Below are 13,624 nucleotides of genomic sequence, written 5' to 3' on the forward strand. Positions count from 1 at the left end.
TGTAAGTTTGAAGTCAGTAATACCCAATTACTGACCTCAAACTTACATAAACTCTTAAAATTAGTAAGTTTAAGTATTATAAATTAATATTATTGATTAATTTAATGATACAGGATAGATTTTAGCTTTTTATATAAAAATATCAAGTGTCCGGAAACTTTTGGCCTGCAGTGTATATATAAGAACGTATAAAAAGGTTAAAAAAGTTGAAATCTTCTTCCAAAGAATGTGTAAAATTGACATCTTCTTTTTAATAAAAATACAGTCAGACGCAAAATGAAAACATCAGCAGGTCTTCAAAAGAAATCGTACAAGAACAATCACAAGTAATTTTTCATGACAATATGTCAACATCTTTTAAAGACTATATTTTCTCTGACTTTCTCCGTGAAATTTAAGCAGTTTTCACGAACTTCACGGTAAAAATTTTGGACGAATTATTGTCTACATCTCTTATTGCGACCAGTAATCATCAACAAAGTGACATTCAAATAGTTGAAGAATGCTCGAAAATGATGTCAGGTCTTGAGAACGCTCATTTTTTTGACATTGGAAATGTTATTACGTCTACTATGAACATAAGGACTATTGAGCATAATATAATAAAGATGTCGCCTGAAATCAAAATTCAATACATCACAGAACATATTATACCAACAGACTTTCCAAAAAATGTTTAATCAAATGGAAGGGGAATGTTAATTTGGGCATGCTATTCTGTTGTACAGCAAGGTTTGTTTTGCTGCCCATGTGCTTTGTTTTTAAAAAAAAAGGATGATAGGGTCTTTAGATTAAAAAAACCCTTTAATAATTGGAATAAGCTTAAAGAAATATTAGATTACCGCAAAAATAGAGTTTATCATGAACGTTGCTTGGACGAATATTATACTATTTATCAACACTTGAAAATGTTTCTTTAAGAGTTGACAGTTAACTGAGTAAAGAACTTGCTGAACGAATCAAATACAATACGCAAATTTTCGAAATCTATAATGAAAGCTGTTACTTATTGTAGAAAACATTGTATACCACTGCATGGTACGCTTGAAAATGTAGATAAACTTGAAAAAATTTGGTAACTTCTTTTCTCTGTTTACTTTAATAGGAGATTCTAACAGTGATTTACAACAACATTTGTAAAGTCCAAAAATGAAAAATGCTTGTTATATTTCGGCAAGGTTCAAAATGAGATTATTTTGGTTTTAGGAAAAAGTATGATACAAGCTTCTAAAATAAAAGAAATAAAAGAAGCCAAATATTTTTCTGTCTTTGCAGATGCAATTAGTTCTCACCACACAGAGCATCTATGTAGTAAGATTTGTTGATAAGAAACACGAGATAAGCGAAGAGTTTGAGACATATATTGAAAATATGAGAGACCAAAGTTACGATGGTGCAGCATTAATGGCAGGTTCGTTATCAGGTGTACAAGCCCAGTTCTGAGCATTCAACCAATATAGCAATATAGGCAATATATACACTCATATAGGCAATATATACACTCAACCAAAGCAATAAAGCAATATATACACTCACTGAGCGTGCAATAGGCTGAATTTGGTTATTAGTCATTTTTTTCAAAATACCTGAAATAAGAAATGTGTTAGATATAATGAAGAAGTTTACAAAATGGATGAAAAATAGCACAAAGCGAACAGAACTTCTTAACTGTACCAAAACAAAAAACAATTTAACACATTGAGTTGACCAAAGATTCTTACTAATATTTGTGTTACAAGATGGGTTGAAATGGTTAAAGATAAACATCTAGCACTTTTTTTCTGAAACCGTTTGGGAGTTTTAATTTTATTATATCACTAGTTACACTACAGCAAACTATGAGTTTAAGTTGCAAGAAAAATTTAGTGGCATTATATATGCCTTTAAGTGTGTTAAAACTGTCATCTCAGAAATAAAAATCGTGAGAACAGACGTTAATATGTTTGCTAAACATTTGTTCAACAAACATATGTATTTCATAAGCATGCATCAGTTCTTGCCAAAAAATCAAAAGTAAAGATAAATTTAAATCATTAGATAAAATTGAGTTATTGTTAAGTTTTGTACCTTCTATTATCTGCGTGAAAACTTTAATGGAGTCATTTGAAATGATTCAAAAAGCTACGTTACATTGTGAAAGTGATCTCCTTAACTCTATTTTTCTTGATGAATAAGTAATTATGTGGCAAAAATGTGGCTTAGATGTCAACCAGATAATCGACCCTCAAGTGCTGCTTGTGCTTTTAAAGAATGTAAGCCAGATAAGTTTTTTAAATATTTACATTGTTCTTTCGCTTGAATGCGTTCTTCCAGTCACTACAGCAGAATGTGAAAGAACGGAAAACGTTATTCGACGCATTTATTTGTTCACAAGAGCAACACAAGGACAAAAACAATTTTCGGTGTTGGCTTTTAATGTACATCCACTATGGTTAAAACTTTGATTTAGATGTGACCGTTAAAATATTTGCAAAATTTTATCCAGGAAGGTTAGAACTTGTCTCCTTTCTTTTGTTATTTTTAAAAAGTTTTTCCACTTAATATTTTGTGTATAAAATTCATTGTATATATTTAAACTTCTTGAATCAATGTTATCATCATGTAATCAATACTAAGTGTTAATAATCAACACAAGTAATTACTTTTATTTACTCGCTTTCAATATTAATTTAACTAATATTGATTGATAATACCAATATTGAATACTATTGTTAGTTACTAATATAAAGTATTATTAACTAATAGTATTGATTACTAACTAGTATTGATTAGTATTGAACTAGTATATATTAGTATTGAACTACTATATATATATATATATATATATATATATATATATATATATATATATATATATATATATATATATATATATATATATATATATATATATATATATATATATATATATATATATGTATATATATATATATATATATATATATATATATATATATATATATATATATATATATATATATATATAGGTGCACAGGGCCGTCTGTATATATATATATATAGGTATATATATAGTATGTATACTGTATATATATAGTATAGTATACTGTATATATATATATATATATATATATATATATATATATATATATATATATATATATATATATATAGGTGCACAGGGCCGTCTGTATATATATATATATAGGTATATATATAGTATGTATACTGTATATATATAGTATATATATAGTATAGTATACTGTATATATATATATATATATATATATAGGTGCGCAGGGCCGTCTTGACTAGATATTAATGAGGAGGGTTTTATGTATCTGTTTTTTGCCGACTAAGGACTACAAAAAAATTTTGCCAACTAAAGCCTTAAAAGAAAAAGTCTTAGTTAGCTGACATAAAACTAACTAGGAAATTTTAGGGAAATTTATTATGGAAAGACTTAGCACAGAACGAAGAATTAAAGTTCTTCAATTTTATTTTGGAAAGGCAACATTCGATTATTCAGATGCAAAGATCATATCGAAATTTTTTTAATGTTGAAAATGTACCGGCCGTTCTAACAATTACAAATTGGTTTAGCGGTTTTCGGCAACAAGGAGCTGCCGGTAACGGTACGCAGGCTGGAAGACTTTTTGCTGCTTGAAATGTTGTGAGCATTGCTCGGGTGCAAGCAAATATTAATAAAAAAAACTTCGAAATTTTCACTAGACAACGTTCTCAGCAGTTAGTGATGTTTTGGCGGTCTTTGCAAAGAGCTTTATAGTTAACTTTAAAAGTTGCACCCTCTCTCCTATAAGGTCAATTGCTTCGCAATTTAAAACTAAATAATGCACATATATATTTTTAATATAGTTGCCGTGTTCAATAATTGTGACCAGAAAACAACAACTTTATTCACAAACTCATAATGTGCAATGATGCCCAGTTTTACCTCAATAGTTATGTGAGTAAACAAAATTGCAGAAAACGAAACATCCAAAATCCGAAAATAATCGTTGAACATTAAATGTACTTACTTGTAAGTTATCAAATCACTTGCACAGTATGTTATCGAATAACTTCAGAAAAGATCATTAGACCATTTTTTTTTTTTGTAATGAAGAACAAGTTGCAATAAATGTGAATGAGAAATTTTTTAAAGAAGAAAATTTCAAAAACTCAATTGCAGTCAGCAATACATTAGTAAAACGCTAAAATCAAATACAAAATTTTGACCATAAAAGCAATTACAATTTCAAAATGTCCAGATCAGCAGTTGCGTGAAGTGTAGTTGAGGGTTAAGTAGACATAGTTGTTTACCTGCAAATAATTCTAAACGAGTTATGAGCTGATTACACATTAGCAAACCTGAAGTATATATAATTGGTTGACAGCTAATACCTTACTTTACGTCTGTAACTATGTAACGAATTAGAATTGGTGTGTTTTAAGTTTATGAATCAATTAATAATCAGCTTAAACGTATGCGCATGCGTAAAATCTGGATTTTTTAATTTTTTCTGAACACCACTTGTCCGTCATTTGTGTCAGAAATGTAAAACTCAGAAATTAAGATTTTTAGTCCAATAGAAATCATAATATATAACAATATATATTTATATACCAATATGTAATGTATGTTTATAAGGATTTTACTTTACTTGACAATTTTTATTTGAGATTTAAAATTTTTAAGTTTCAATTTTGGATTATTAGAATCTTTTATACACTTATTTTTTTTCATTCATGTCTTTTTGAGGATATTTATGTGTTTGATGATATTTATGTATTTTTGAAGATATTTATGTTTTTTTAAGAATATTTTCAAAAAGGTTATCGAACATTTTAAAATTAGTTTTACTCAGATAAAATAAATTTTAAACATGCTTAGACCTAGCTCCTTAGACCCTATCTCTAGTTAAATAGGATATAAGAAGTCAGGATATAGAAATCTATTAAAGTCTGTAGCTATATCAACTTTTAAATGGAACTAAAACCGTTTTGACCTAAACCGTTACCTAAACTAAGAATTCTGAATACCTAACTAAAAACTCTGAATAAACTTTAAGTTATCCTAATTTATTAATATTTTATAATTTTTCTTGAAGGTTGGATATTTAGCCAAGTGCTTAATTATACTTTATGTAAATTTTTATGCCATGGCTTTTGTAGGCTGTATTTGAGGAAACTGTTAGAAGGTTATGTCTTAAGAGTTATTTAAGTCTAATAAAAAGGAAATAATAACTGTCAGTTATTCAAAAATAAAGCAAATAATACAGCCAGTGCTGTGGCTAATAGGTCCAAGGTCTCCTCAAAACCTGTCATAAGAGCCCCAAAATGTTTAAAATTTTTCCGTTAGGTAATACTAAAATAAAAAATCTCCTTAAATTTGTAAAAGAGTCCCTAAATTTGCGAATGGACTCCCTAATTTTTGCTTCCCCTCACCCCAATTAGGATGTGTGGGGAAGCCAAGTCATGGCTCTGAATACAGCTTTAATTTAACTGAGTTTTGCAGCAACTAAGTAAATCACCTAAGTAACTTATGCCTAGGTGTATATTTATATATTGCAAGTTGTATATATTTACATAATATAATTTTAGAAATTAGTGAATAAATTTTAAAAATATTTAAAAAGTTATATGTATTAAAATTCATCCTAGTATTAACCCAGTTGGCTCAAGACGATCTTAAGAGGCCTGTAGACTATTGGCTATAAAAGTGAATATAGTAGTTAAACTTTCTTTAAATATATGATAAATTTATGAATAACAATCTGAATTACAATCTAATTTTTAAAAATATTTTGTCAATTTTTTACATAAAAAAGAATGGAATGAGGGGGAGATACGAGGTCAGTTTCTGGATTTTTAGTGTTCAATTGTTTGGAAAAATTTAAAACAAAATTTAAAAGATTATTATTACAATTAGAATTTATTACAACAGACTTCACACATTTATTAATCTAAATTTAATTCAAAATAGAAAAAAAAAAAATAAACGTTGTTATTAACACTAAATGAATATATCTTATCAAACATTAATATAGAAAATATGTATGCATTAATGTATATGTATGTCTATATTATTTTTATTTTAAATCAGTAGAAATATACTATAGTTTCGCAATCTTTTAAAGACATTTTTAGCGTTTTGCAAAATTTATATGTATTATAAAACGGATTATGTATAAATTTGCACAGACAATATGCAAACGGGGCTTGGTGATAACACAGTTTATGTCTTCTTCTTACTCCGGCTTAAATTTATATGCGTAGTATGTATTTATTGTAAATTTATCAAACGACAAACTTTCAAACAGGCAAATTATCAAACGGCAAAAAAAAAAATAAAGAAAGATTATTTGCATAATTTTAAGGAAAAAATTAAAAAAAAATTTGAGATTTTTTTTTCTGAAGATATTTTGTAAGATTTTTAGAATTTTATAACATGAAATGAAATAGAAACTTATGTTAAGTTAAATGGAAATTTCACAATTTCTATTTTTTCTGCGTGAAAGGACTGATTGCAATGGCTCTAATTTAAATGTTGTTAAAATTCGAATTACGTCACACTTATCCGAACAAATGTTTTAAAACATCAATGTTATGTTACATAAGTTACTCTTATTCCAATACTTTTCAAATATTCTTTCTCAATTACATTTATTTACATTTATTACAAGTTACATTTATTCCAATTCTTTTTCTCTTTAATTCCTTTGAGAATTAAATTCTATATAAAAAATTCATTTCGGTTTCGAAACAAATGAAAAACTTTTTTATTTTATTTAAAAATAAGTAGGTAAGAGTGGGGCACCATGATAAATGGAGCACCACGAAACATTGTAATTGTGGAGGCATCTTAAAAGTTATGACAACCACTTTCATTTAGTGAAACAGTTACTACTAGAGCTATGTTTTGAAAAAAAAATTATATCATTTGACATCATTAGGCTTATATGGGGTCGAAGTTTGTGTTTTTTTGGTTTACAAAGTAGTTCATTAGTTTTTAAAGCTCATAAGTTTTAAAGTACCTTATTCAATGTGTCTATCAATAAGTGACATTATTTTGTAAACTACAATCCATAAGCTTTTAACTTCATTAAACAAAATCATAAAAAAACAAGCTGATATTAAAAATAAAGTAATTGTTTTCTATTAGCAAGTATGGCGTAACTTGAAACAGCTTTTGTGGGGGCTGGGGGGCCCTAAAAACTGTAGAATAGTACTCCATTATGTCATAGACAATTCTAAAAATCATTTCTTTTAATATTTATAGTTAATTTTTAAAAGATTTATGTAAATATAATACAAGGAGGTCCCATACAAAGCCATTATTTATTGACGCTTAAGAATAAAACTTAAAACAATATAATATCTTGTCTTCTGAAATGTGATTTGGACCATTAGATGCATTAATTGAGTTATAAATATTAATCTGTTTATAATTCGAATAAAAGTCTATGTTTTATGCTTTTCATTTACTTTTTTAATGATGCTCGTAGTTTGTATCAAGGTACCCCATAGGCGGTGTACCTTGAAGCAAATTTCTAATTTTACTTTAACTAGTCTCACAAATTTAACCTGTTATATTTTGGTAATTTATAGAATTTATTTTGTGGGTATAAATTCATTCTACAAAGTAAACCAACCGCTTGAAAAAAGGCGTGTTAAAAGATTTGTTACGAAGCAAAAACCAAAAATGTGTCATGGTGCCCCACTCTCCCCTAATACACATTCTCCACTCGCCCCTAATACACATCTTTGAGTAAAAACGTCATTTCCAGTTTTCAAAAGCATGATTCAGGGTCCAAAGGCAGAAAAAAAGCTGTGGAAAAAGTTGTAAAAGAATACAAGATCAAACGTACACTTGAAGAGTGTGGCTTGGATAAAGTTCAAAAAAAAGTCTTCTAATAACTCTACATCCAACCAAGTAGTTAACAGCTTTATTTTTTTATTCACAATCTTATATTTATAATTTCAATCCAAAACTGTAAAATAATTCTTTTTTAGACGGACCATGCTACCAACAGTGTTGATGAATCTTTGAGTCCAAGAAAGCCATCTTCCCTTTCGAATTTTTCAACTGAAAAAGAAGATGATAATCGGGTGAGTTTGGGACGCATTCTTATTTTATGAAAAAACTGCAGATTTTAAAAATATATCTTTTAATATCTGCAGATTCTAAAAACATATCATTTAATATCTGCAGATATTAAAAACATACCTCAATTCTTAAATGGTTTTTTAACTTAGGATCAAGAGGCAATTCAACTGGGTGATCAAGTAGTTAAAACAATCCCGCTTTGTGGAAGAGGGTTTTATCCAAAGTTGAACGCGATTTAGTCATACTAATTGGACCACCGGCACTTTTTCCTAGATATTCTACAAACAAAAAAGCTGCCTCCGTTTTTAACGAAACTTCTCTCAACGGAGAGAAGATTAACAGAGACTGGCTTATCTGGAGTGAAACTGCAAAAACTTGATCAAAAGCCACCAGTGTAATGTTCAACACAGAAATCACTACATCGTCTGGAAATCAGCATTTGAAGCCTTGAAAAATTAGAGTAGGATTGATTAAGAACTTGAAAAGCCAATAAGAAATGAGGCATCTATGTGGTATTAACCACTTAGCTGCCTCATTTCTTCACCGCGTCCTGGACGTCTCTCCATTTAGCTTTGAGAAAGTTTTCGAGGTGTGTTAGCAGTTTATGTTCATAAAATAATTTTAATGTTGCTTGGAATATTAATCTAGATGTAACCTTTATTTCAATAATATGTTCATCAAACATGTTGGACGATTATGTTCAATATTATGTTCATATGTTTCAATATTATATTATATAGATCAATATTATGTTCAATATTATATATCATTGATGAACATATTATATATATATATATATATATATATATATATATATATATATATATATATATATATATATATATATATATATATATATATCAGGGGCAGATCTAGCTTTTTTCTGAGGGGTGCTGAGCAAATATGTACTGCAAAGATATGTTCATTACCCCCCCCCCCCGCGCGCTTTGCGAAGGAGGGAGAAGGGGTATAAAAGGGGGGGGGGGGGTGTTATAAAAAAAGGTTTTTACCCAAAAGCGTACCAGTTTGTTTAAGAGGTGTTCAGGGCAACGAATACGTACGTAGTTTGACTATATTTTTCATCAACTTTTTAAATTTTCAACCTCTTTTTTAACAAAAGAAAAGGCTATATCCCTCTGGGTCTTTTACCTGTCTGCCCATCTTTTTATACCCTTTAAACTGCCCGTATTTTGATTAAATAATCAGATAAGAAAGGTTACAATTCTTATAAACATATCTATTTTATTTCCATAATAGTATTTTGTATGCAAAATAATGCAGCAACTTAATTTTATTAGCAGTAATTGACTTTTATACAATTAACAATTCAATAACAGAGTTACCGCTAATAAAAATGATAATAAAAATAATTACTCTCGCCTGGCGAATAAACGGGGTTTAATTTCATGAACCCAAACATTGAATACACAATTATTTTTATGACATATAATATAAACTAGGAATGGCATAAGAATTGAACAATAAAACCCTGTTTTGAAATGTTAAAAGTAAACAAATTTCTTACCATAACTGTGCTAAATTTCTTTTTCTAAACTGTTAGCTTATGACTAATATAGTAAATTTCAAATCATGAAACTTTACTAAATTAAAACCATATTTCAACAGTAGGAAATCTAAAATAAACTAGTAGAATAGTTACAAAATGTAGAATTGATAAAAGAAACTGTTAATAAAAATCTAGTTTCAATGGAACTATCCAAATTTTGATTCTAATATAATTTTTAAACAGAAACCTAGAAATATATAAAGTAACCATCTAGTTTAACTTCTAAGAACACCTGCGTCATGCACATTATATTGCAATTATAAAACAATTGTATTACAACTCACTATTAAAAATAATTATTAATACTATGATATAATAAATTTATGCACATAATATACTTAAATATATAATTATGCACAATAATTATTTATAAATTGAAATAACAATAATAATAAACTTTTACACTAAATACATTAATATTAGTGAATAGATTTAATAACATTATAATGTTATTAAATCTATTCACTATTAGTGTTAGTGTTATATATAACACTGTTAGTTATATATAACACTGTTAGTGTTATATTTAATAGTGTTATATATAACACTGTTTATAAACAAAATTATGTAACTGTAATAAAATATAAGTTTCATGATGTTCTGGGACCATTTATTTTCCAAGAATATTCCCTAAAAATATAAATAAAAATGTAATAACAGACTTATTTATAAATCCAGTTATAATTAAACTTTAATTATAGTTAAACTATAATTATAACTATCAATAAATTAGTATAATGAAAACTTTATAATTAAGTCAAACTTTTACTAAGTAAGATTTTCAATTGCCATTGAACTTTCTATACATACTCTGACATTCGCTAAGTCTGACTATTTATCTATTCCCCTTGTCTGACTATTTATCTATTCCCCTTGTCTGACTATTTATCTATTCCCCTTGTCTGACTATTTATCTATTCCCCTTGTCTGACTATTTATCTATTCCCCTTGTCTGACTATTTATCTATTCCCCTTGTCTGACTATTTATCTATTCCCCTTGTCTGACTATTTATCTATTCCCCTTGAGAGTCAGACTTAACAAGATTCTACTGCATATATTTTTTGAAGTATAATTTTATAATTAAAAAATACAAAAAAAAACTGCAGAACTTTCTAGGACCACTCTTTAAATTACAGCATTAAAAAAAGTTCACTTTTTAACTAAAGTCATGCATCATATTAGTACGTCATTTAATACGCCATAACACTCTATTAAATATATAAAACAGTAAACAATATATTTATATTATATTATTAAATATAAATATATTGTTTTTTTGGGGCTTAATGATAAGACTAAATTTGTCTTCTTCTAGCCCCGGCCATGTAATTATTTTTTTTATAAGTTACGACTGTAAATTTTTTTTCAGGGTCCAATGCACGTTCACCAAGATATCATGTTGATATCTTGGTGAACGTGCATAAAGCAAGACTACTAAATCTATTCTGTGACATTGTGTTACATAATAGGTTTTTAAACGACGGATAACAGAGATTGATCTTTCGCAAGTGCATGTTGTTACTGGAATAGTTGCAAGAATTTGAATTAAGGTGAATATATTAGGAAAAGTTATTCTATCAATAAGAGGAAGGAGTTTGGTTAGAGTAGTTGGAAGAGAATTTTTAAAACAACGCCAATAATCTTCCCACATGTTCAATTCGGTCATGATATAGCGTGGTTCCGGAAGTTCATCCTCATACTCATTTAAAAAAAGAAGAAAGTTGCTTCTCCATTCAGCAACATTTAAAACGTTAGTTGGCATTGCAAAGAATCCATTATAAACAGCAATGTTTCTATTAGAAAAACGTAATTGAATCTGGGATGATAAATGGTCAAGAAAAGAAATTGTAATAACTTTCTTGTAATACTCATTAACAGATTCACTAGGACAATTATTTCGATTTAGCTATTTTCCTATTGTACGAGGCTTGTATTCATAAACACCAACACTAGCTGCCAATATAAATGCCTCACTATACCAAGCACCGTGACTGTGTTCAATTTCTGATCTTAGTCGCCGTAAAGCAAGATATAACAAATTTACTTTTTCACGTGATGTAAAAACATCAAAGTTTGGAGATTGAAATTGTTTTGTAATTGGTCTTGTTACTTCTAAACAGCGAGACACCACTACTAAAGTAACAAGAAACTAGAAAGATCTAGTAGCAAAGAAATAGCTATTTGCATCACGCACTGAGTCATGATTCCAAGACTTTTCATCGTTATTAATCATTAGCTCAAAGCATTTAATTATAGCCGGAAGTACCTCCATAAACACATCTAAACCATCAATTCCAGCAATCCATCTTGTACAACATACATCTATTAGACGAGAGTGATGAGCTTTTGGAAACATTTCTTCAATTTTTTTTTCAGAACATCAAAACGCTTTAGACTAAAATTAAAGAACTAAGATATAACTCGAACATTTGACATCATATTGCTAAATATTTGTATGTTACAGGCATCTGCAACACAAAGATTGAGGACATGAGATCCACAATGAACATACAATGCTTTGGGATAAATAGTTCTTATTCTTATTGCAGCACCGGAACAGTTCCCAGCCATGTTTCCAGCACCGTCATAACCTTGATCAACACAAAATTTCATTTTTAATCCCATATCTTTAATACTATTCAAAATTTGGCTGGCTATAGCTTTCTCCAGACAAGCCTGAGTTGCAAGGAATAAAGCCAAAAAATCGTTTACAAATTTCACAATTATCATTTACAAAGTGTAATACAAGTGGCATTTGTTCCATATTGCTAACATCAGATGCTTCATCTGCTAATATTGAAAAAAATTTAGCTTATTTAACTTCACATTTCAATTTAGAAACTATAATGTCATTACAAATATTAATCAACTCATTTTGAGTAGTTTTAGAGCGATATGTTGCATTTTTTGGAGCAGCAATTCGCCCATTCACCAAATTGTTTTCTGCACAATCAGATATTAATTTCAAAATTGATTGAAGATTGCCAGAGTTACTATTTTCATTTTCATAGTAAAATAAATCATCTCTGACCTCGGAGAGGTATGTTTTGTTTTCCACACATAATAATTGCCAGAACTATTGGTTTTAATATTTCTCTATTTTTCTTGACTTGTTCATCAACTACTTTGTTAAGATTTAAGTCAATAAAATTTATCTTTTGCTCCATACATTGGCGAAAATGAGTTGCCTTTAGAGTTGCAGTTTGGTGAATTGGTGAACTTTTAGCATGTTTATTAAACTTATTAATGGCCTTCGAATATGCCACAAATGGAGATTTATAAAGCTGAACAAGTTTACTTGCATTATGACTTGATTCTTCAGATCCAAAAATAACACAATTAACACAATAAGCACCTTTTTTAATTTCTGAATATGCAAGCCAAGAGTATAATGATAGCCAAGAGAATTGAAAGGAAGGACCTGATTTATTGGATTCAAAATGAAAACTAGAGCTTGGTTTATAAACATTTTTTAATAAATCATACTTATTTTCATTGCCTAGTTTATTAATTCCATAAGATTCATAGAGCCCGATATCATATTTGTTTACAAAGGATAGTTCACATTTATTTCCAAAAGCAGAAGAACTATTTTTAGAGTTTAAATTTGCCTTACTCGATGAATGGATAATTTTTGAAGAACATTCTGCAATCGATAGTGTGGAAGAACTTTTTAATTTGATTGGCGAAGATACAACACAAATTTTTTTGTCTGTAGGAAAAGGTGACTTAATAGTAAATTGATTAATTGTGAGTTGTTTTCTTTTTTTTAAGTGGAAAGAATTTTAACTGCATCTAGAATATCTGTTTCCTGAGTAGAATCAGGAAACAGGATATTAGATTTTGAAGAAGTAAGTTGATTAATTTCAAGTAATTTTACTACTTTAGGTGCAAAAATATTAGGAACTTGGTATTTTTTAGGAACACATTTTAAAGATATTAAAGGAACAAAGTGATCTTTGTTTACAAATATATTAGAGGTCTGTT

At 28.4% G+C, this 13,624-nt stretch overlaps 1 protein-coding gene across 1 annotated transcript in view; it reads right to left on the bottom strand.

Moving 5' to 3' along the window:
• Window positions 1-13,252: 13,252 nt before the first annotated feature.
• LOC136083813 (uncharacterized) overlaps window positions 13,253-13,624 on the bottom strand; it is a 1,774-nt gene continuing 1,402 nt past the window's right edge. Inside the window, exon 2 of the mRNA XM_065803648.1 lies at window positions 13,253-13,624. This exon is cut by the window's right edge and continues 626 nt beyond it. Within this exon, the coding sequence (XP_065659720.1) occupies window positions 13,407-13,624 (218 nt within the window). The 3' untranslated portion in view covers window positions 13,253-13,406.

The sequence above is a fragment of the Hydra vulgaris genome, chromosome 08 (assembly GCF_038396675.1).
Source record: "Hydra vulgaris chromosome 08, alternate assembly HydraT2T_AEP".
Taxonomy (NCBI): Eukaryota; Metazoa; Cnidaria; class Hydrozoa; order Anthoathecata; family Hydridae; genus Hydra; species Hydra vulgaris.